The sequence below is a fragment of the Xiphias gladius genome, chromosome 1 (assembly GCF_016859285.1).
Source record: "Xiphias gladius isolate SHS-SW01 ecotype Sanya breed wild chromosome 1, ASM1685928v1, whole genome shotgun sequence".
Classification (NCBI taxonomy): Eukaryota; Metazoa; Chordata; class Actinopteri; order Istiophoriformes; family Xiphiidae; genus Xiphias; species Xiphias gladius.
Genome location: NC_053400.1, coordinates 7,259,525 through 7,282,263, shown reverse-complemented (window position 1 = coordinate 7,282,263; position 22,739 = coordinate 7,259,525). Strand labels below are relative to the sequence as shown.

General features: G+C 41.1%; 1 protein-coding gene across 1 annotated transcript in view; it reads right to left on the bottom strand.

Moving 5' to 3' along the window:
* Positions 1–1,572: 1,572 nt before the first annotated feature.
* The window catches only part of itfg1 (integrin alpha FG-GAP repeat containing 1), a 155,281-nt gene continuing 134,114 nt past the window's right edge, over positions 1,573–22,739 (bottom strand). Inside the window, exons 15-18 of the mRNA XM_040131108.1 lie at positions 17,023–17,147; positions 12,808–12,890; positions 11,751–11,868; positions 1,573–2,701 (exon numbers count right to left, since the gene is read on the bottom strand). Of these exons, the coding sequence (XP_039987042.1) occupies positions 2,642–2,701; positions 11,751–11,868; positions 12,808–12,890; positions 17,023–17,147 (386 nt within the window). The 3' untranslated portion in view covers positions 1,573–2,641. The remainder of the gene's footprint in view (positions 2,702–11,750; positions 11,869–12,807; positions 12,891–17,022; positions 17,148–22,739) is intronic.

The following is a 22,739-nucleotide window of genomic DNA, read 5'->3' as shown; positions in this document are numbered from 1 at the left end:
AGACAGCGAGAGGGGGAGGAAGAGTACGGAGGAGCAGAGGAAGAGGAGAGCGCGCCTCTGTCTGATCTCCGCCCGCGTCTGAACTGAGGAGTAGCTCCTGAACCAGGCTCATTTATGCCGCGGGCGCTGCTTACATCAATGAGTGGCTTGTCATCGGCATCGTCAAGGCGGACACTTTGGAAGTCACTTTCCCCGGTCACGTCTTTCAAAATAAAACTTTGGCGGCGAACTTGTTGCAGCTTTTAAAAATAATTAGGGACAAGGTAAAGCCGGGAGCAAGCAAGCATGCAAGTATTTTGTATTTGCATTGTCTTGCTAGAAGTTCATTAGTTGGGGATTTACAATTGAAATATGTCTTGTTAATATTGCTTGGGAAACATGGCATAATGCTTTTATTCATAATAAACAAACATATTTCGAAACAAGGCCTTAAGTTGTTCACAAAGTTGTTCCCGGTTTTGCTGTAGTGTCCAGTGGCACTACCTAATTAAGAAAATCTTGCAAATCATTAATGATATTATGGAACTCAACTATGTTAAGTTTCAAGTTAGCAGAAACTCAACAGGTCTTCAAGAAATAACTGTAAAGACCCATTGAGAGAAGCTGCTCTGTCAGTATTTATCCCACAAGTCAGAAGGGTGTATGCCTCATATAATGCATCTATGTGGACATTGGTCTCAGTCTAAATTTGGTGTTCGTAGCATATGACAATTTAGGATCTGAAAATCCCAAGATTTGTTATGACTAATTAAATCCACATTCTCAAGAAATCACCCTTTGTTCTGTTTGTATGGCTTGGGAGTTTTAGTTGTGACTGTGGGGTTTAGTGATAACACTCTACTGTGCACCTCAAAACTAGTATTTTTTTTGGGTTTCCATACTTTTATTTTTAAGGCTAAACCACCTCGTTTCCGCTTCTGTTGTGGCTCCCTCTGCGTAGCTTAACACCGCTTGTAACACTACAAGCTACCACCCCCTCCGTGCTCTGAGAACCTCTGTCTCTCTCTGTGTCTCCCTCCCAGCGAGCACACACATGCACACGGCTATTGACTAACAATACTGTAAATGTTAGTGTAACATACATAACCCCCGCCCCCCCGCCCCCCCAATGCTTCGCATCAGTAGTGATCCGCTTAAAGGCTACCAATCTTCAGATAATCTTACTCTCATTTGCCATGCAGGGAAGGTTAACTCCCTCCATGCATTATTTAGCAGGGTGGCTCCTCAAGTAGGGTGCTGGGCCCACGGGGTTGCTCAGAGGGGGCTCCGGCGCGCGTCTGGAAAATTAAAAGCAGTTTAATTTCCGTGCTGCATAAAGCCCCACAAATTTAGATAATGAGAGCATATAAAGATGATTATTTTGAGTGTAAATTTCCCTGTAGCTTCCCTGCTACAAAATAAACAAGATGTTCTCAGAAAGGAGTTTCAGGGGAAGAATTCTTATAAGTGGTAAAGTGGGGGTTTGGGGCCGAATGAGTATCTGTTTATTTCACAAGCCGCTTTAAGGAGAGTGCAACATTAAAAGGACAAGAAGTCTAATAAACCACGAATCAACCAACCCAGAGCTGATTTGAACAGGAGAAACCTTTATTCTCAACCTCAGGAGGTAAACATATTTAGTAGCTTCAACATTCATTTGCAAATCAAATCCACAAAACCAAATAAATTATATACACCTACAGTTAATCATTAGTTAAAAAAGTGCAAACCACTTGGAAAGGCATGAGCTCATTCTTGTGAAATAAATATCTGAACAGACCAGAGTGCTTGGCGCAATTAACGTCAACAAGACAATAAGAGTTAAACCTACAACTCGAAACAAGCTGGAGTAACAGAAACTCTTTTTTTGGCACTCCCATGATGCACTGCGATACAATCAAGTGTGAAAAAAAGATGAATCTGCACTCAGCAAAGCCGAATGCCATTCATCATTTTTGGGCAAGATTGGCAGCAGAAAAATCCCGTGTCCATTTTTGTTCACTTTGCAGCACTTTGCTGCTGCCGTCCAAGGCTGCGATTATTTTCAGAGTTCAGTTCAATTTAATTCCCCAGGTAATAAAATCTGAAGGTTTTCTTCACAACATCTCAAACAAATGAAAAAGACAAAGGTGAATCAACTAGACAAAGACAATGGACAGTGACACACACATGGACTTCAAGTAACATTACACATTTCAACACTCGGTGCCAAAGGTGCTTCCCTTCCAGTGAACAATTTAAAAAAAACAAAACAAATTACACAATTGGAGTGCCTTGTTTGGCATTTTAAAAGAAATCTATGTCATTTTGTCAAAATACTCTAATAACACCACTGATGATCATGCTGCTAGTAGCATGACAGCCAGGCCGAAGAAATCCCTGCTTTAATCTTGTGAGCAATCTCCATTAGGATTTCTGTCTGTGTCTCCGTGGCCTTGTTGCAGTTCCTGTACTTCTAACACTGGAATGAATAAATGAAATGGAACATAAATATTTCACATCTGACTTGAGGACTGAAAAATATCAAAAGGAAACGTTTTGGCGTAAATGAGGATCCATTTATTGGCCCTTGAAATGAGTCGCTGTAAAAATGTGTGTGTGAAGGGGGGGCAGGTGGAGGAGTACAGGAGAGGATCCTCTCCCACGATGCAGTTTTCCTTCTTCACATGGCATCGAAATGGAAACGGTGGGCTTCCTGCCTCTTCTCTCGGTCGTCCGCTTTCTGATCCACACACACACACACACACACACACACACACACACACACACACACACACACACACACACACAGACAGAGAAATATAAAAAATCAAGGTTTTGGTCTATGGATCACAATCAGCAACATAATCCTTTAAATTGGTCTGCAGTGATGAAGACATAGGACATATCACTCATGTGTAGATTCTGTAGTACCACTAAGTGTGTGTGTTGACCATTTAAAATGAATTTTGTCAACAAAAACTATGACAACCCCTTTTTCCAAGTTGAACACACGACTAAATCTAGCAACTAAACTACAATGACAAAATATAGCCGTTTTCATTATTGAATGATAACTACACAATGAGTGAACGACTGACAGATTAATGGGCTGATTTCATCCACAACCTCACTGAAAATTAAAAAAAGAAGTGGGCCGTATGGACTATTACTGCAGAGGAGATTGACAAGACTCGGACAAGTCTACGTTAACTTTTATACCCTCTGCTATAAACAGGTAAACACTGCCCTTACCACTAACTTTCAAATCAAAATTCTATGCTAAATGGTGCCAAAATTAAAACTGGTGTGTACATACTGTATGTGTGTATGCGCATCTGAGTACACTGCACTATTCCTAAACCTCAAGCTGAGAAAACAGCCAAAATTTGGACATATAAGCGGCAGCATCCCCTTCAGTGATCCCTTTCAGCAGGATCAGTGGCTTCTTTCAGCAAATCATGACCAAACTGAATGTGTTCACGTTATTTAAACAGGTATAGTGTAAAAGCCAGTTGTGTTAGAACAGGCCTTCTGTGATATTCATTGATTAAACATGGTCACTGAGCTTAATTAAATGGACCAACTGGTAGATTAGCGTATTTCTGTCCCCTTTGCTTGGGCAACAACAACGACTACACATTAATTAGTGAAAAAATTAATAAGCCACTGGCCAAAAATGAGCAAAGAATAAATTAAGGTGAACTTTGTAGTCTAATCATTAAAGTTGTTGAGCGACCATGAGAGAACAGATGTAGCAAGTGTTCAGTTAGACTTCTGGTGGGGAAGTTAACCTTTTGATATTTAATTACAGTGCCACAGGTAAAAAAAACAGTCACCTCAATTATCTGTCTTCTTGGCAAATCCTTTGTCTCATACAATCACAGGAGAAATTGCAAATACATACGAGAACATGGAAAATAATAACAATAAACCGGCTCAAACACACACACACACACACACACACACACACACACACTTTCTGTCCTTATGTAAACATTAGAAGGCCTTTTAAGGGAAAAGTACTTATAAAGGGGTATTACGTATGTAATCATAGCCAACAAGCTATTATCATCATCTGGGCATCGAGACATACAGGCAGGTGTGATGGCTGGGGGTGGCAGTGTCCAGGCTAAGCTGAGAACAACCGACAGACCTGCAGCTTAGACTACCTCACACCCGTGACGCCTCCTCCCTGAGGGCCCCGTTCACGTCACATGCTCCTAATATTCCTGGTGTGGTGAGGAAAACCTTTAGTCAACAGCAGCAGTTTTTCATATTTTCGCTTTACTTCTTTGAAACAACAGCCTCTATGGACTGAGTACATTTCATGAACCGAGGGCGAAAGCCACTTTGCAATTTCAGCGAGTAAGGATTGTGTACGCTACAGTGCATTAGTGGGACTGATGTACGCTTCTATCTGAACACAGGATGAAGGCAGCTGTGGGGGCTGTGTGAACACATGCGGCTAAGGTATCAACAGTCACAATTAAAGTTTACTCTCCCTTACATCACTCTTAAGTGTCAAACACTCATGCCCTGGAAACTTGAAAGATTGCTATGAAAAGTTGGAAGTTTATAGTTTTCAGCAAAGTATAGCTGAATGCACTATTTCTGTCTCAATCCTCTCTCACTGTTGAGCTTGTAAGCAGGAACTGCTCTGCCCTGACTTATTGATTGGGCAGCCTGATGTTTCAGTACCTGTAAACAAAAGGGAGTATGTGCTGAGTAGAGATAGGGTTTTACTGCCACGAATAGGGCTGGCGATCATTTGAATTTTTTCAATATTACTGAAAATAGGAAACCTGTTTCGGTACTGATATAGTACCAAAACCATCCTTTTTTTGGTACCCCACTTTTAGGGTTATAAACACGTTTTATTTTTTACAAAAATCCCAAACTTCTGAAATGCTAAATGCCATCAAAACACAAGTGGTTGTACGAGATAAAATCCAATAAATAAAATGCAATGTGAAGAGTGGAAAGTGTACAAATCTGAGCATGCGTTAGATGCCAGCTTCAGTACTAGTTTTAGATGCGCTGTTCTACGTACACCTTTTAGTCAGTACTCGAAAAGTACCGAGACATTATTCAATATCTATCCTGGTCAAAAACTTGGTGAAGTTCAAGAGAAATAAACCAAATTTTAATCAGGGAGTAATAACTTACTGCCTTAAATCTGGTGTTTTGTTTATAAGGACAGTGGTAGAAGTATTCAAAGTCAATAAGTAAAAGTCCTGTATTCAAAATTTGTAAAAGTAAAAGTCTTCTCTCCCAAAGAGTAAAAGTATAAAAGTATTCTCAGAAAAATGTACTTAAAGTATGAAAAGTAAAAGTACTCAGAATGGCAATTTTCATATTATTATGTTTATATCTCATTATTATATTTCTATATTATTATATGTATAATTACAATACTGGATTTTACAGATGCATTAATGTGTAATCAGCACTTTAAAGGACAGGTTTGCATTTTTTCAAGTCTATCATAACACAATAGTCCCATTGACATACAGTGTGTACGTTGACGTAATTACTGGTTGCTGCAGCCAATTCCTCCTCTCCATACCAGCCGTGAAGAGATCCCTTCCTAGTACAACTCCAGTCTAAGTGATGCGGGACAAAATCCACAGTCCTCGCTCTGTGTAAAAAGTCATCTTAAAATTCCTCGGAAGCTCACATGAGACTTCTGTAATCTGAGTTAATCAAACCAAGTGGGTATCTTCCAAAGTTATAGTCTTTTTAGTATAAAATTCTCTTGTTATCTCTGGACAATTTGTCTTTGCTGAGCTGGAATGGTGGGACAGTAAAACAAGGAGGGAATTCTGTATTAAAATGACTGTAACTTTAATTTGAACTTTAGCTGAACTTTGCCTACTGTTACAGAACGAGGACTGTGGATTTTGCCCTCCATCTCTTACATTAGAATCCTGATTGGAAGGAATCTTTTTATGGCCAGTATAGACAGAAGGCACATTTGCAGAGTCCGACCTCTTTCAATTTACATATGGGCATGTGAAGATTGTTTTAAGACACACATGAAAAAGTGTAAACCTCTTATGTTGTATCATCAAAATATTGTAATAAATTAATAAAGGTTAATGAAGAAAAAAAAACCTTCAACTAATAGTGAAATATTCCAAAAAACAAAATATAGTCCAGACCCAATTATTGCCACCCTTCTCTAATATTTGGTTGCAGAACCTTTGGCAACAGTGTCAGCCTCTAAATGTTTCTTGTAGCCATCTAGAAGCTTCTGGCACCTGTCTGCTGGTAGTTTCTGTCTCTCTTCCACTGCTATGTGTTCTATGTGCTCTTTTAAGTTTGCAGGAGTCCTTTTTGAAATGGTAGATTTCAGCTCTCTCCAAAGGTTTTCATGGGATTTAGGTCAGGACTCATTGCTGGCCAGTTTAAAATAGTCCAGTTTTTCCTTTTCAACCGTTCCTTTGTGCTGCTGGATGTCTGCTTTGGTTTGTTGTCCTGCTGAAAGACCCAAGACCTTCGCCTCAAACCGAGTTTTCTGACACTGGACAACACATTTAGCTCTAAAAAGCCTTGATAATCTTCTGATTTCATCATTCCTTTGATACATTCAATGCCTCCAGTACCAGAGGCAGCAAAGCCGCTCCACAGCAGGATAGAACCTCCACCATGTTTTACTGTAGGTAGGATGTTCTTTTCCTTATGGGCTTCATTTAAACCTATAAAAAAAACTGATGCACTGCATTCCAAGAGAGCTCTACTTTGGTTTCATCTTTCAATAGAACATTATGCCAGAAAGACTGTGGCTCATCTATGAAAGGTTTTGCAAACATTAGTCTTTCCCTTTTTTTCCATCAATGGTGGTGCCCTCCTTGGCCTTTGCGCATGGAGTCCTACGTGGTTTAGTGTGCGGTGTGTGGTATGGGCTGAAACCACCACTCCAGATTGCTCCAGGTCAGCCTGATGCTCTTTAGATAGACTGCACTTTTATAGCGCTTTTCTAGTCTTATCAACCACTCAAAGCGCTTTACAATACATGACACATTTACTCACTCATACACACATTCATACAGTACTTTGCATACATATATACACACACACTGATGATACATCGGGGGCAATTTGGGGTTCAGTATCTTGCCCAAGGACACTTCGACATGTGGACTGGAGAAGCTGAGGATCAGCTCCAGCCAGATGTTTTGTGTGCCGATTTTTCCACAATCCACATCAACCCTCGCAGACTTCTCTCATTGAGTTTCTTCTTAACACCACATTCTGGAGGTGTCTTAACAGTTTTATGACTGTGAAACTTCTTGATAACATTACAAAACTTCGCCAAACTGCCTTGTAGCCTTTGGAATTGTTATGTTTTTAGATATTAGCATTTCTGATCTCTCAGACAACTTACATTAACTTTGGACATTTTATTTAATATTTTTCTTATAGAAAATTGGTTAATTTGCCTTAATTAACTTACATAATTTGCAATTTGACTCTCTTCTACAGAAAGTAGCTAAGGTTTGTCAAAAAAGTCGCTAGATTTGTCATTAGGTGATTTTTGAAAAATGCCAATTTGTTTAGAAAGAGCAACGGCCAATGGGGAAACTCCAACAGTTGGCTTGCCGGACAATGGAGTAACCTTAGCACTCAGCCAGTCAGTCAGTCAGTCAGTGACATTTGTTTATAGGGCTGGCCCCACTGTCCAGCGGTCCCGCGAATAGGATATTCCTAAATAGCTTACAGCTACCTCAAAATTGTTCTTAATTGCAACATTTCAGTAAATAAACTTTAACATCAACAGTGGATACGTTTTTAATACTAAAAAGATACAATTTGCATAGAATATCAAAAATTTCCTGACAACGTTTAATTCCTAAAGATCATAATGGCTCAGAAAAGGACAGATATCATTTTATAAGGCAGTACATTGTAATGAGTTTTGATGGGGTCCGGGATTAAAGGAGTGAAGCACATTGTCATACTGTTTTAGCGGTCACCATTTGACAGTAGTTCAGCACAAAAGAAAAAAAAAATCCCTTTCATCTGCACTGGTGACAGAACAGTCAATAACGCAATTAGATCTGTTATATGAGATTAGTGATTTAGCTGAGGATCGGGGAGAAAACAGGCATCAATTTTAAAGTATCTGAATGGAACCATCTTTTTTTCATTCCCTCAACAGTTTTGTCTAAATGTTGCAGTAAAGCAGATCCTGTTTTTGTATGAAAAGGACTATACCCAGTCACATTTGAAAGACTCTTAGATGACTGTCCCTTTTTAAAGGACAGCCAATCCTTCCCTGATGTTGACTAATTAGCTAGACGCACAAGATGGGCAGTAACAAATTTACTGCATTTTTTTTATCCTGTCAGTTTTGATTTGTAATAAACCAAAACTACCATCAAAGATAGCAACGCGGATGGATTGATATGATGTTCTTTCCTTTGGATAACTGATCCACTTGGCTGTGCTGTGGTAGAAGCCTGGTTTAATTGACTATCCAGGGGATACTACCAAATTGTCAGGCCTGAATCATCCTTACGCTTCAGAAGCATTGATTTGTGTCCATCAAAAGGTTTCAATGACGCAGTGGTGCGGCTGTGTCTGAAACCAGGTGGAAAGCTACAGTGAGGCATGTTGTAGTCTCATCTGGCTCTCATGTCAACTAATTAAGTCTGGCCTACATGTCCTGCATGAGTATGATGCATCTCAGGTGAGGAGATTGATTACACTCTGCTTCATTAGATATGTTTTTCATCTATTTTAAATACTACTGTCTGTTTAATGTCCATTATTACACAGCTAATATTTCATGGCAAACGAGCTCACAGGAGCCCTGTTAGCTTGTTAGGCAGGACAGCACGTCTTTGCCCCTGTGCTTCTGCCCTCTACATGACTTTGTTATTAGAAGAGCAAATACCACAGGCAGCAGGGCAAACACAGAAATGCCAAATGTCAATCAGCAGGCTCGCCCTGACCTTACTGGATGACTGTGGTAGAAGAGGTGGGAGAAGATAAGATATGAGAGAGGATATAGGATCCAACCATCTTGATTCCCTGGATGGTGAAGGGGGTGCCACCACATTAGCCTGTCAGTCCAGATGTGTGTCTTTCAGTTATTAAGGCCATTCGAATACTCCAAATTTGTTGTGATTCAAAATTTGTCAGTCTGAACACAGTCCTGTAGTATATTATAGGTCTGTTCATCCACACCAGACAGAGACAAGACTGCCGGGCTTCAGGGGACAGAGAATTGCTGTAGCGCAGTTTTAAAGAGAACTAGTTAAATTAGAAATAGCTAGGTTCTGAAATTATTATCTTTAGGCACATATAAAATTGCCAATTTTGTGAATTGCTTTGTGAATTGGAAGATATTTCAGGTGTCCATGTTTCTGGAAATAAAAGTCCTGTTTATTTTATAGCATGGATGATGTTAGGTGACTGGTAGTTGGCACATTTCCAAGGCTTGGACGGGCATGAATATCTGCTGGTAGAATTATCAGTATAACAGATGGGCAGTTGTGTTAGGAAATCCAAAAGTACAAACCTCTGTGCATTAAAATGTAAGTACAGAGGCCATTTTTGAGTACCAAGGAGCATTTCAGTGAGAAATCGAATAACTGAATCTACATTTCTGTTGCATGCAGTGAAAACATAGCAGAAAGCTAAGGACTATGCATTGTAGGAAACCCTAAATATAACTAGCGATTTGAATCAAATTACTTTTTGGATTTTGAGTCAATGTTAGATGTTTTCACCAAATATGCTGAAGTGTTATGTTCTGAATATCAATGAGAATGGTTCTGAATTGCTATAGTGTGATACTAATGATCAGCTTCTTTATTGTATACCAATGTGAAATAACAAAACAAAAGAAAAACACTTTTTCTTTAGAAATGAAGTTAAAATAATTCAAATTGGTACAAGAGCGGCAAAAAATACTTGTGGAACCAGCGACCACTTTCGACACTTGTGGGAGCAGGGAACAAAGCAGACATTCAATGAAACTTTGACTGGTCAGCCTAATCACACCACAGTGATCAATGCTTCCTTGGGGCTGCAAAAACCATTCATTTTGCCTGTGTGAACATGCCAGATTTGATTTCAAGTGAAGTATAGTGCCAGCCCATATGAGTGAATTAACTGCCCTCATTGCCCTAAAATGCCCCCCCCCCAACCCAACACAGGTGCGTGCACACACATGCACATCTCCTCCCATCCACCTGAGCCTACTCGGTGTATCCAGCTTGGTTTAGGCACCAGCCATGTTTTTTTAAAGAGCAGTGTCGCTTCAGATGAAGCTAGTGCTCACACCCACGCTTCCCAAAAAGAGGCCAATTAGAGTGCTTCTGTGTGTGTAACCATGCAGACATGCGATCCTGCGCATGTACACACACACACACACACACACACACATACAGGGAGACATTAAGCGCACACATTCATACGCCAGATGGCTTGGAGAAGATGCCAACAACTTACTGCACCGCTCAGGCCAGTAGTCAGCATTACCACAGTGTTTGTATATGAAAAACAAAAAAATCCAGAGAAAAAAAAAAAGTAAATTTGCGAGAATCAGTGCTAACTATTGTTTGTGTCAGTGTTCCTCTACCATGCTATGTCAGGGTGTATTCTACTGCGACTGTACTGTGTGTGTGTTTGTGTGATTCAGAAAACAACCGGACCAGGAGGAGCTGAAGCACAAAACACGTGAAAACATGCACTGACGCCCTGGAGGTTGCATTTATGGCTGTAATGAACAGCAGATCTGCCAGGCTGAAAGGACAGAAGCAGGCAATTACAGTTGAACGTCCCCCCAGGTTGTGGCCCGGGGAGAGAGAGGGATAGATGGAGAGAGAGAGAGAGAGAGAGAGAGGAAAAGTGTGTAAGTGTGTCTCAGTGGGATGCTAGAGGACTACAGGCCAGGGACAGTGAGACCCATCTGCTGCTTGTTGTGACCAATCTGCTCTCTCTCACACACACACACTTTAATGCAGTAAATCAGGAAGAAGCCAGTGTTAACTACACCATTGTGTGTGTGTGTGTGTGTGTGTCTGACCTTCTCTTGCCAGTGGAGGATGCCAATAATGACAAGGATGAAGACACACACTCCGATCAGCGCGATGGCCGTCAGCAACACGCTGTTGCTCGGAGTCAGGTACAGTTTAGCACTCCAACTAAAGAGAGAAAAAGAGACAGAGAGAGAAAGTGAGAGAAAAAAAGACTTGCCATATGCTGTTTTATGTTTTATCATTCTTTCATTTGACAGAAAAACAATGTAATTAACAAATGGTACACATTTGCAGAGATTGTCCCCCAATTATGTTAAAAACAATTGACTTTCACTTTTCACTTTCTTGTCACAGTCAGAATGAAGTTCTGCTCGGTCTCTGGTTTCCAAGATCTTTTAAGTAATTCCATCCATCCAGCCACTTTGACAATTTACATGTATCATTTCACAATCTGCTAACTTATAATGTATGTAGGAAGAATATCAGTACACCTTTTCTAGTTAGATCTCATTTCACTCATGGTGTGTATGTAGGTGTGTCTGTGCTCGCAAGTCTGGTAAGCTTGGTGAGTACACAATCGTTATGTAGCTATATGGAGGAGGGTGCATGCGTGTATGTGTGTGTTTGTCTGTGCTGAATAGCCATCTGGACCTCCTCCTGGGATTTGAGCTACATGTGATCAGCGTCATGCTATGAGGTGAGAGTGTCTGTGTGTGTTTGTTTGTGTGTGTGTGTGTGTGTGTGTTTTTGTGTGTACGTGTTTGTGTGTGTGTGTGTGTGTGTGTGTGTGTGTCTGACCTTCTCTTGCCAGTGGAGGATGCCAATAATGACAAGGATGAAGACACACACTCCGATCAGCGCGATGGCCGTCAGCAACACGCTGTTGCTCGGAGTCAGGTACAGTTTAGCACTCCAACTAAAGAGAGAAAAAGAGACAGAGAGAGAAAGTGAGAGAAAAAAGACTTGCCATATGCTGTTTTATGTTTTATCATTCTTTCATTTGACAGAAAAACAATGTAATTAACAAATGGTACACATTTGCAGAGATTGTCCCCAATTATGTTAAAACAATTGACTTTCACTTTTCACTTTCTTGTCACAGTCAGAATGAAGTTCTGCTCGGTCTCTGGTTTCCAAGATCTTTTAAGTAATTCCATCCATCCAGCCACTTTGACAATTTACATGTATCATTTCACAATCTGCTAACTTATAATGTATGTAGGAAGAATATCAGTACACCTTTTCTAGTTAGATCTCATTTCACTCATGGTGTGTATGTAGGTGTGTCTGTGCTCGCAAGTCTGGTAAGCTTGGTGAGTACACAATCGTTATGTAGCTATATGGAGGAGGGTGCATGCGTGTATGTGTGTGTTTGTCTGTGCTGAATAGCCATCTGGACCTCCTCCTGGGATTTGAGCTACATGTGATCAGCGTCATGCTATGAGGTGAGAGTGTCTGTGTGTGTTTGTTTGTGTGTGTGTGTGTGTGTGTGTGTTTTTGTGTGTACGTGTTTGTGTGGCGCTCAGAGACTTACACAGAGGACATCTGGCCTTTATTTTGTAATGTGTGTGTTTGTGTTGTGCGTGCGCGCTTTACAGACAGAGAATTTGCACACTCACATCTGGCCTTTGTTTTGTAATGAAACACCACAGAGACTTTATCTGTAAAGAGCTCAGGTAACATTAACTTGAATATGTCGTTAAGTGGCATCAGATGAGGTGATTACATCGTTGAATGGTATCCGTAGCAACAAGGGAGGCTCCCAGAAAAAAAGCACAGTGGTGTGAACAAGGAAAATGGGCGCATATGAACCTTCTATACCATGTAATATCGTCGAGTATGAGTGTTTATGTACCTGCGGGGTTTGTTGTGTGGGTAGGGGATGACAATGAGCTGCGAGTTGGGAATGATGGCCGTCCACTCCTGCTTCCTTATGTCCTGGAAAGATAGAGAAAACACATGAACTGGGCATGCACGTGAAAATACATTATGGTAACAATGCAAGCAATCGTGTGCAGATTTGCATCAAGAGACACACACACACACACACACACACACACACACACACACACACACACACACACACACACACACACACACACACACACACACACACACACACACACACAGACACAGACACAGAAACACACTCACTATATGTATGTTAAGTCCTCTGGGGCAGAGTAATAGAGTCCTGTGGTTTTCTTTAGCTACTGTGGAGTGGCTATTTTAAGCCATGCGTTTACAACACAGACAACCTGCTACTTGAAATAAATTACTGTCGCTTTTGGGAGCAACAAAGTATGGTGTGTGTATGTCTGTGTGCATATTTGCATGTGTGATTAAGTATTTCTGTGGTTGTGTGTGCGCAAATTCAGCCATCCGCAGGAACAAAGTCATTATCTCAGTCCCTGTCTTGATAAAATATACACCGTCTTTTCTCATCCTTTAATTTGACTCATTGTGGCAGCACTGAAGTCGGTTTGAAGACAGAATTCATGGGAGGAAATAGGAGCCACTGCCTGAGTGTGTGTTTACATTCACATAAAATGCACAAACAAATGCGATCACATGTAATCCAGCTGATTGTGTGATTATGTGACCAGAGAATATAGAGAAAAAAAAGAGGAAACATCACACAAAATCACCTCTGAAGAAACAGGTTATTAAAAGTGAAGGAAAACATATTCTGTGGCTAGATCATATAAGGCAGGCTAAAGTGGAGATACACACAATAAAGAAGAACAGGAGGCTCTGAAACACAAACTCATGCAACAGAGTTGGGACGTCACTGCTCAGGGTTGTACCCTCACCCTCCACCCCTGCACACATTTGCCTGCACCTAGTCAACACTGTCACATAACTGGTCATGGTTTTCACATGTGTCCTTTGGGCTGTATGTTTCTGGTTTATATCCTTTGTTTACGTCGCTGTAACTTTTAAGACAGAGTCAACTGTCAGGACTTAAACTGCAGTGAGTGTAAAAACATTTGCTAGCAGCACTGTGTTTGACAGCAGTTTGATTTTGCACAAGTTCAAGTTTCATTTCAAGGCCTTTGCCGCCCTCTGCCATAAGATACAGACACAGACTGAATTTAACCTTTGCTTACAATAGTGCTTTGATATCTGGAAAAGCCCAACATCATCATCAGTTTTTGTTGGCTTTCGTTGCCATGTGTTTCTGAGTCTGATTTTGCCTCGTGTCTTGATTTAGCCCCTTAGTGTCTTTAGAGTTTACAGGGGTTAAGAGATCTAAATAGGGGAGGGGGCATCATATCAATGATTTAAAAGCTCTAATCGTGCTTGTAGCTGGTAGGGATGAACATTTCTAGTTCTACATTTGGCAGCATGTGGAAGTGCCACTGCTCTTTAATTGTGGCACTCCATTTTCCATCAATTGAGAGGGAACCACATCTTGCAGCTATTTTGAATAGGCGTGCAACAACGGCATTGGGTTTTACATAACGAGCACATTCTCGCCGCCAGCCATTGTTGCTTAGCTCTTAGAAAGTGCTGCCGTCGGTGCGGCAACTGGCGGGGGAGCAGAGCTGGAGACGAGTCAGCCTCCACTACTGCTGCCTGGGAGCAGATCCGATCTGGCTGTTTGGAAGAGAAAAGTGTTCCCAAGTCTTCAGAGAGAAAGAGAGACTCTCTGGTTCAAAGCCAAGGAAACTGGCACACTATGAGAGAGCGAGGGAGACAGATACAGAGATAGAGGGTGAGGGAGACAGAGAGAGAGTGAGAGTGACAAGTAGGGGACTGATTAGTGAAGTAAACCACTTTGAGCAGCAAAGGGTATTCCCTGGGTGGAGGATAAGTGAACAGGAGGAGAGAGGCTAACAGAGAAAGACAGAGAGGGAGGGGGGGTGAATAAAAGAGAGCAATGATTGGACAGAAGATGGAAGATATTCAAGTAGATTTTACAAAACCTCTCCTTCTGTGAAACAGCAGGCAAGAACTCTCAGTTTGGAGGAGAAATTGTAAAGGGCACAGTTGGGAGGATAGTGAGAGAATGAGAGCAGGACATTGAGAAAAACAGAACAAAAATGAGACAGAGATACAGCAAGAGAGTTGACAAACAGAAAGATCCAAACCTGCCTACTGAGCAGGGTGGCGCAGCGGTCAGGATTTCTAAACCTTCTCCTCTTTCCTAAAAAGCTTTCCAAAGATTCTCTTTCTCAATATAGGTAGATCTGATGGACTCACTACATTCCCCAGTCCCTCTGGGTAAAAGAAAAAAAAACTGCTCTGCATAATGGTCCGCATCTTTAGACATTCATTAATTCACTTTGTGTAAGGAATGGGCGAGGAGGAGGAAAAATGGGGGGAGGGGGGATCACATATCCTTGCATTGAAAAAAGGAATGTGTGGAAAGGGTACAACAAAGCATCTTGTTTGAGATGAGTGTTCTTGATACACTAGTTTCTGAGCTGCAGACCAACCGATCTACAATTCTAATCAGCTGCTTGACGAAGACCTTGGTACCACATGGGAGGGAAAAAAGGGCCCTGTCGTGCCTAATATTCAGTGTGACAAGTGCAACGTGAGAGAGAAAACAGAGATGGAAATGAATGCCGAGAGAGTGAGAGAGCTGAACTGAGGAGAGCTGACATTTGAGGTAGTGTGGTGTAAAAATGTGGCTGACGAATAAATTCAATCCATAAAACCAATCAATTATTTACTATATTCATATAACTCTAGCTGGTAGACTGACAGAAGGCACACACACGCTGCATCCAGAGAGTCATTCATACATCCTCTAGTCACGGGGCTGTTAAATAAAGATGTATTTGAAGCTCAAAGTAAAAATGGGTGTGTTGGTATTTCTGTTCCAGTGAGGAGCTCACTGCACCTTCATCAATTCCCCAAGTGGTGTCATCAACCATCCTGTACATTATAAGCGGGAAGTGGAATTTATCTGCTGTAAAGCAACAGTATACCATCATATTCATCCTGCTTAAAATTGGATTTTTTCTAATGGAAGGGCTGCAAATATGCTTGTTCAAAGGTGACTGCTATCAAAGCATTGTTTCCAAAACCTGAGAAAATACTTAACTTGTCCTCACTGAGCAGGGTTTAGTTTATAAAAAGGAGTTTTATTGTGAGAATTCAAATGAGTGAAACTGTGAAAATCTTGAAACATAAATAAAACACTACTTGACTTTGTTTAAGAGAATTAACAGGAACCATAAATAAGCAAGCAAACCAGCAGAAAATTGGAGAGAGTGAAGAATTGATTAGCATTGTAAAAAAGAAAATGTAAAAGGAAAAAAAAAGTGGATTACAGGATTCTTCCATGCTCCTGTTATGTGCTACCTTCGCCTGCAAACATTCTGAACGTGTCATTATTTGACAACTGATATAAACACCAGTTATCACATATTTTGTTGCATTAATTGGTGCATGAATAATAATTAAAAAAAAAACAGCCTCAACCAAGTACTAGATGTCTTTGCAAGATTAGGGAGACCCTGCTGTTTCTGTTCAGCATTTCTAAATTGATAAAAAAAGCCTCACAATCCTTGGAGAAAGTGTGTAACATCCAGCCGATTATGAAATAAAGCCTGAGTGGTAGGAGAAAAACAATAATTTTGCTCTCTGCTTATGACTTTAAAACTGCCTGAATTGCTCTTACCCTGAATTGGTCCATCATTTGATATTTTCTTGAAAAGTTCTCTGGTTCTTTACATCTTGATCCCGAGGCTGTTTTCGCTTGTCTCTCACTGCCTTCTTCCCTGGACTTACTGTGTAGACATTAACTGTCTCATGCCATGCCATTGACTGTTTATTCAGGACAGATTAGGGAGCTCAGAAATTACTTCATTTGGCACGAATGGCACTATACGTATCCTTATGAAACAAGTATTCTGATGGAATCTTTTGCACCAAAAGGGTTTACTTTGGTTCGGCTGAGCGCCCTTCCTTCCTCTTCTCAGTCTGCTGTTGCATGCACACACCCCCATAAAAGAAGAATCTACTTCAAATATTCTGTGAGACCTTACAACCTGTAGCTGTTCTAAAGGAGTGCTGTGAAGTGTCGAGGTAATATAACCCTCTGATATTTCCTCACCGTCTCTCCAGGCTGCCGGGGGATGCCGACAAAAAGGTGGTCCAGGAAGTTGGCGCTGCGTCCGAGGCCAAGCACAGTGTAGGGCAGCTGGAGGGAGAAGTGAGCCGACTGGCTCAACTGACCCGCTGCAAGAAGGGAGGGAGAGAAATTATACAATTTTTAATGTCATAAAAAAGATGTATTCTTCTTAACACATAGTGAAATCATATCAGGATAAGTATTGAGCTTTATCTCAGAGGGGTTTTTCTTAAGAGCCATTTTTCCCTTTTGACTTTTAGCCATGATAGCAGCGTCGCTCTAAGAATGACAATGTCAGTCTGTTTGTCCATCACCTTGGGTCAGACTGAAATATCTCAGTGATTATCATATGGATTGCCCTTAAATGGGATACAAATGCTCATGGTCTCCAGGGGAAGGACTGTACTGACTTTGGTGATCTCCTGAACTCTTCCTCGCGCAAGTCATGAGGTTGACATTTTTGGTTTTTAGTAAATGCCTCAACAACTATTGGATGGATTGCCATGAAATTTGGTACACCTGTACATGTTTCCCTCAGGACAAATTATAATAACTTTGGTGATCCCCTGACTTTTCCTTTTGTGCATTCGTCAGGTCAAAATTTTGATTTGTCCAGTACTCTGATTTATGAACAAATACTTATCATGCAAAATTTTAGCATGCTAGCATATTAAACTAAGATGGTGAGCATGGCAAACATTATACCTGCTAAACATCATCATGGAGCTGCTGGTGTGGCTGTAGACCCTCGTTGTCTTGTTACTGAATTATTAATACATTTGAACTGCATTTGGCACAGAAAGGTTTTTTTTAAATTCAACACTTTTGTTTGTGTGATGTCAAGATTTTCTTCTACTGCTGGCTGAGTGGTGCCAATGCTATTTTCATGCTTTTGGCTGGGTACTCAGTTTTCTGCATATCTCTTTACTTTTCCTGGTTTACAAGGTGCAAAAAAAAAAAAGGTACAACACAAAATGTTCCTTAATTACCAGTGCTTTATACTTCCTCAAGTCTTATATAAAGTGCTCTTTCAAATATTAATTTTCACCCTAAGCCCTGCTCGTGTGTGACCCTGGTCACTCTCTTGTACTCAGCTTTTGCATATTTGAATATGTAGATTTTTTTTACATTAATCTTTTGAATTACATTCTTTAAAATATCTCCAATTATATCTCTGTGTCATGGTTATGCATGGTTATGTTTTGCTGCCCAGTCTAAACATTCTGTGAAAAAAGCGGCCTGTAAGATTTGCACAGCTGATTGAATTGTAAACATAACACTCATTTTCTTGAGTGATCTTATGATACTGTAGATGCAATAGCCCAGCTTTCCCAGATACCATTAAAGTTTTATTTAATGTAATGTTATCAGTTCTAACCTAACCTATCCTGAGCATGTCAGTGATAAGACTAAAATGTACAAGTGAACATAATGAGAGAGACGAGGAAGAAACACACAAGAGCGATCGAGCCAGAGGGACCGCAGAGACCTTGTGTTCTGACATGAAGACGCATCATAAAAGATACAAATCAGAGTGAGGCACCTAAGGCCAGTCCAACGCCTCTGCCTGTCTCCTAACCCAACCTCCCTCCACCACAGTGTAATGTCTCCCTCCTTACTTACTATTCTCAGCCAACCGTTAGTCTCTTCTTTCCTCCTCTCCCCTGATACATCACTTCGATTTGGCCTTACTCGTTTTGCTTCCCCTTGTTCTCCTCCATCTTGCTTGTCTCCCCCCTCTCTTTCTTTCCCCTTCAGCTGCTGTATCTCGCCCACGCCACCCAACTCTGCCAAATGCAGCCGACATAAATCAACCTCTACGTGGTAAACAAAGAGAGGGAGGGAGAGAGAGAGGGATGGAAGAAGAAGAGAGAGAGAAAGCCTCGAGGCAGCCAGTGATCGGAACTAATGTGGATGGACTGCGTATTGCAGGCCAAGAGGAACACAACATTTTTGCTTTTCTTTCTCTCGCTCTCCATTTTCTTTAATCTCTGCCTAACCTCAGTTCATTTAAAAAAAAAAAGATGACTTGTCCAGTTCAATTTTGGCCACCTCAGGTGTACCTGGGTCAGGTCAGTCTAGCTCAATATTTCTCTTCTTTAATTTTCTTTCATGTTGCACGAATAAAGCTGCCATTTTACCTTAGGATCATCTCATGTAGGGGGAAGAAAGGATCAGCCAGTGGGTGAAGTTGAGTAGTTAACTCAGGTAAGACCAGTACCTGCTATCGTATTGTGTTAGTACACTAAAAGCCTGCCCATAATGCTGTAATGTACATGCAGTCAGTCTGAACGCTGAATAGACCCATCGACTTTTGCCACCTGCCACCAAAGACAGCTTTTCATCAATCATCTCTCTTTATCTCTCTAAATTTCCCTCGCTTGCTATTGCTCTATGTATTCTATTTTCTCAGCTTTTTAGTGCTGGGTTGTGGTGTTGTGAAGAGGCAGCATAATTGCCTTAATCGCACACTGCAGCTAGCGAAAGAGAGGGGGAAAGAGACAGAAATATTGGCTTTCCAGTCTTTCCAGGAAGAGCTGGGCACAGTTTCATGGACATTGACTTGTACAGGATAGTACAAAACGCCTGCTTCTAGCAGACATTGAAGATGAATCCTGGGGTGTCTGACATTTACTGAGAGGTGCGTGTGTGTGTGTTTGGGTGTGGGTAGGAGAACTGCACTAGATCGGTAAAGTGGAAAGCTGTGTTCTACTGTATGACGTATGATGTGCACAATGATATTCTGGCAAGTTCACGGAAACAGAAGGAAGACGTAAGGATGGAGAAAATCAGAATGACAATTAATATAGCTTTTTAGCCCTGCTAGTGGCATGGCTCCAGGGATGGCGGTGTTCGTCAGCTGAGTACAGAATAATTTCTTTAATGAGGAGCAAAAATAAGCGGAGCTGTCATACCTCGACCTAACTGAATCTAGGAGCAAACTTTAAAACTACATCTGTTTATTTTATATTAGTATAAATAAGTATAAGTATACATTTTATATAAGCCTGCAAGTAGGCCTTAAAGGAATTTACACACGTAACCTAAGTAATCCCCAATCACAAAAGTATGCATAAATAATGTGTGCAAAAAAAGACTTTTACCCTTCAGTAAAAGAAAAACAATGTAAGAAACTCCGAACCAAGTCACAGAAGGATCCTCAACAGGATCAGGATCAGGATGCAAATAAGCAGTGGGGTAACACGGACAGTAACACGGACAGTGACCCCAAAACAAAAAGACATGTAAGGCAAAAGAAACATGATGCAGCAAGAAAATGGACTTTGGCTGACGTCCAGACGAATGAGGGCATAAAAAAAACAAGTGTTATATCTCTGTGTGAGGCTCTGAATTTAAAAAACAAAAATGAAAAAAAAAACAAACAAAAAAAACCCAAGCCTTTTTGGCAGTCCTGCTTTCTGTATGCTCACAGGGACATGTGGGAATACTGTTGCCAAAGGTGGGGTGAGGGTGTGAAGATAACACAGCCACTGGATCTGACCAACTAAACCTAATGGCCAACAACCACTAGCAAAAAAAAAAAAATAGGGCTGTTTGTAAGTTTTACTTTTAGTTTTGCTGGTCTGCTACTGACTGCAACAGCATCTGTTACCTAAGAATACCCCATTTCCCTTCACTCACTCCTGTTTTTATTATGAACCATGCAGTGGCCTGTTAACGGTATTTCTTTTTGTTGATATCCACCAATCAAATGCCAGACAGACTAACAAGGCACTGGCTGTTCCACTGAAGGAAGAGCAGGAGTTTTACAGTGTTACTTTGAGATGGATCCGCTGGGAGAAGCTGTTTTAAATCAGTCCACTGGCACTCAGTGCTCCACTCTGGACCTTGTCCATCAGGCTCGACAGAACAGGGTTTTTGAGGGGATTGGACCATTAAGCTAGTCTCGGTTTGATGTTTTTGACAGACTCCTGTCAGTAGGCAAGAGGTGGATGGCTTGCACTCGGCCACTCAGCAGGGTGGAGTGGGTCTGAGTGTTTGTGTGTGTCTGTGTGTATGAGGGAGGATCAAGCAGGGTTACGTTGCAGGCAGGGAGCTTGGCTTAGCATCTGCTGAGTGCTGTGTGTGTGAGCGTGTGTGTGTCTGTGCAGACTGGCTAGGAAATGTGGCCACTGCTGGAGCAAAGCCATTTCACAACATGGGGAGGCTGGCAAAAGGGTATTATGCAGAGCAGTGTATTGGAGTGTCTCTGTTTTGTGTGTGTGTTTGTATGTGTGTGTGAGGGAAAGTGTGTTAGTGTGCTTGTGTGTTTCTGTCCTATCTCCCTATAGCAGAGCCAGTGGAGGTCTTGGCAGGGAATTCCATCGTGCACACATGACTGACAGCCTACAATCCATCTCACAGAAGACAAAGCGAATTCAAAGCAGCACAAGCAGTCACAAGCAGTGGGTGTATGTGTGTGTGTGTGTGTGTGTGTGTGTGTGAATGTATGTGTGCACTTCTCATTTTCACAAAGTTCTAAACACACACACACACACACACACACACACACACACACACACACACACACACACACACACACACACACACACACACACACACGGCACAATATGCATTACATTCAATGAGTTAGAGTTCCAAAGCCCAGCCAATAATACAAACAAGAGAACACATAGACGCACAAACACTCAGGGCCACACACGCACACACACCTGAAAGTAAATACTGATTTCTAAAGCTTATGGCCTGATTTGTGCTGAGAGAAAGGGGAAAAAAAAACAAACACCAAATGAAGTAGAAGAAGTTGCTTTTCTCCATCTGACTATTTCATTTATTTCTGTTGACTCTCAAAGCTCAGGTGTTTCTGTCCCTCAGAAATCTTGCCCCAAGTGCACTGATCTCCGGTGGACTGAACCTGATCGTTTACTTATCCATTCAAAACTTGGACAGGCGTATATGAATGAGAAATTGTATCAGTAAGGAAGTAAATATATAAGGATACAGGTTAATATGAAGACCTGTATGTATTGTTTTAATGTCAGTGAAAAGAAACTATAAACTAAGAAGAGTTGATAATTCAAATAAGAAGCTGAAAATGCAACTGCAGACCTACCAAGATACGTTGAAATAGGTGAGGCTGTTTTCTCCTTTGATTAAAGATTCATTAGAAGTAAAAGCATTTCTGGGGTCTGGTGTTTTTAGAATATAATTGAGACCTTAAACTGCTGTACTTAAAGGCTTTTACCATATATAAGACACAGCAAGACAACAATAATACAAAGACAAGCTTTCCTCAGGGTCTGCAGGTAGCCTGGAGAGGTTCACTGGCCTCTATTCCAAATGATCAAAATTAATGATGTGGGAAATGGCTACTACACATTTGGCTAAGGCCTTGTAATGCTGAAAAATTTGAGCAGTGTATCCTTCGTTTTTGTTCATCTTTGCAAAGTCACTTGTCAGTGAAGAAAGGGTCTGTGTCATCATCAGCATGAAAAAAGCAAATTACATTCTTATTGGGTATTGCAAATTCCCTCCACACTCTACCAGACTGTGCAAAGACCATTCCTAATAAAGTCTGATTGTCTGATGCCTTTCACTCACACAACTATATATATTGCTAATACACTCGATGTTGTGACTCTTGTGGTTTGATTTCGAATTGTTGCTGATTCAGATTTGATAACTGTGTAGTATGTCCTTGCCTTTAAAATCTGAGTGTAAGTCTGAGTCTTGCAGGA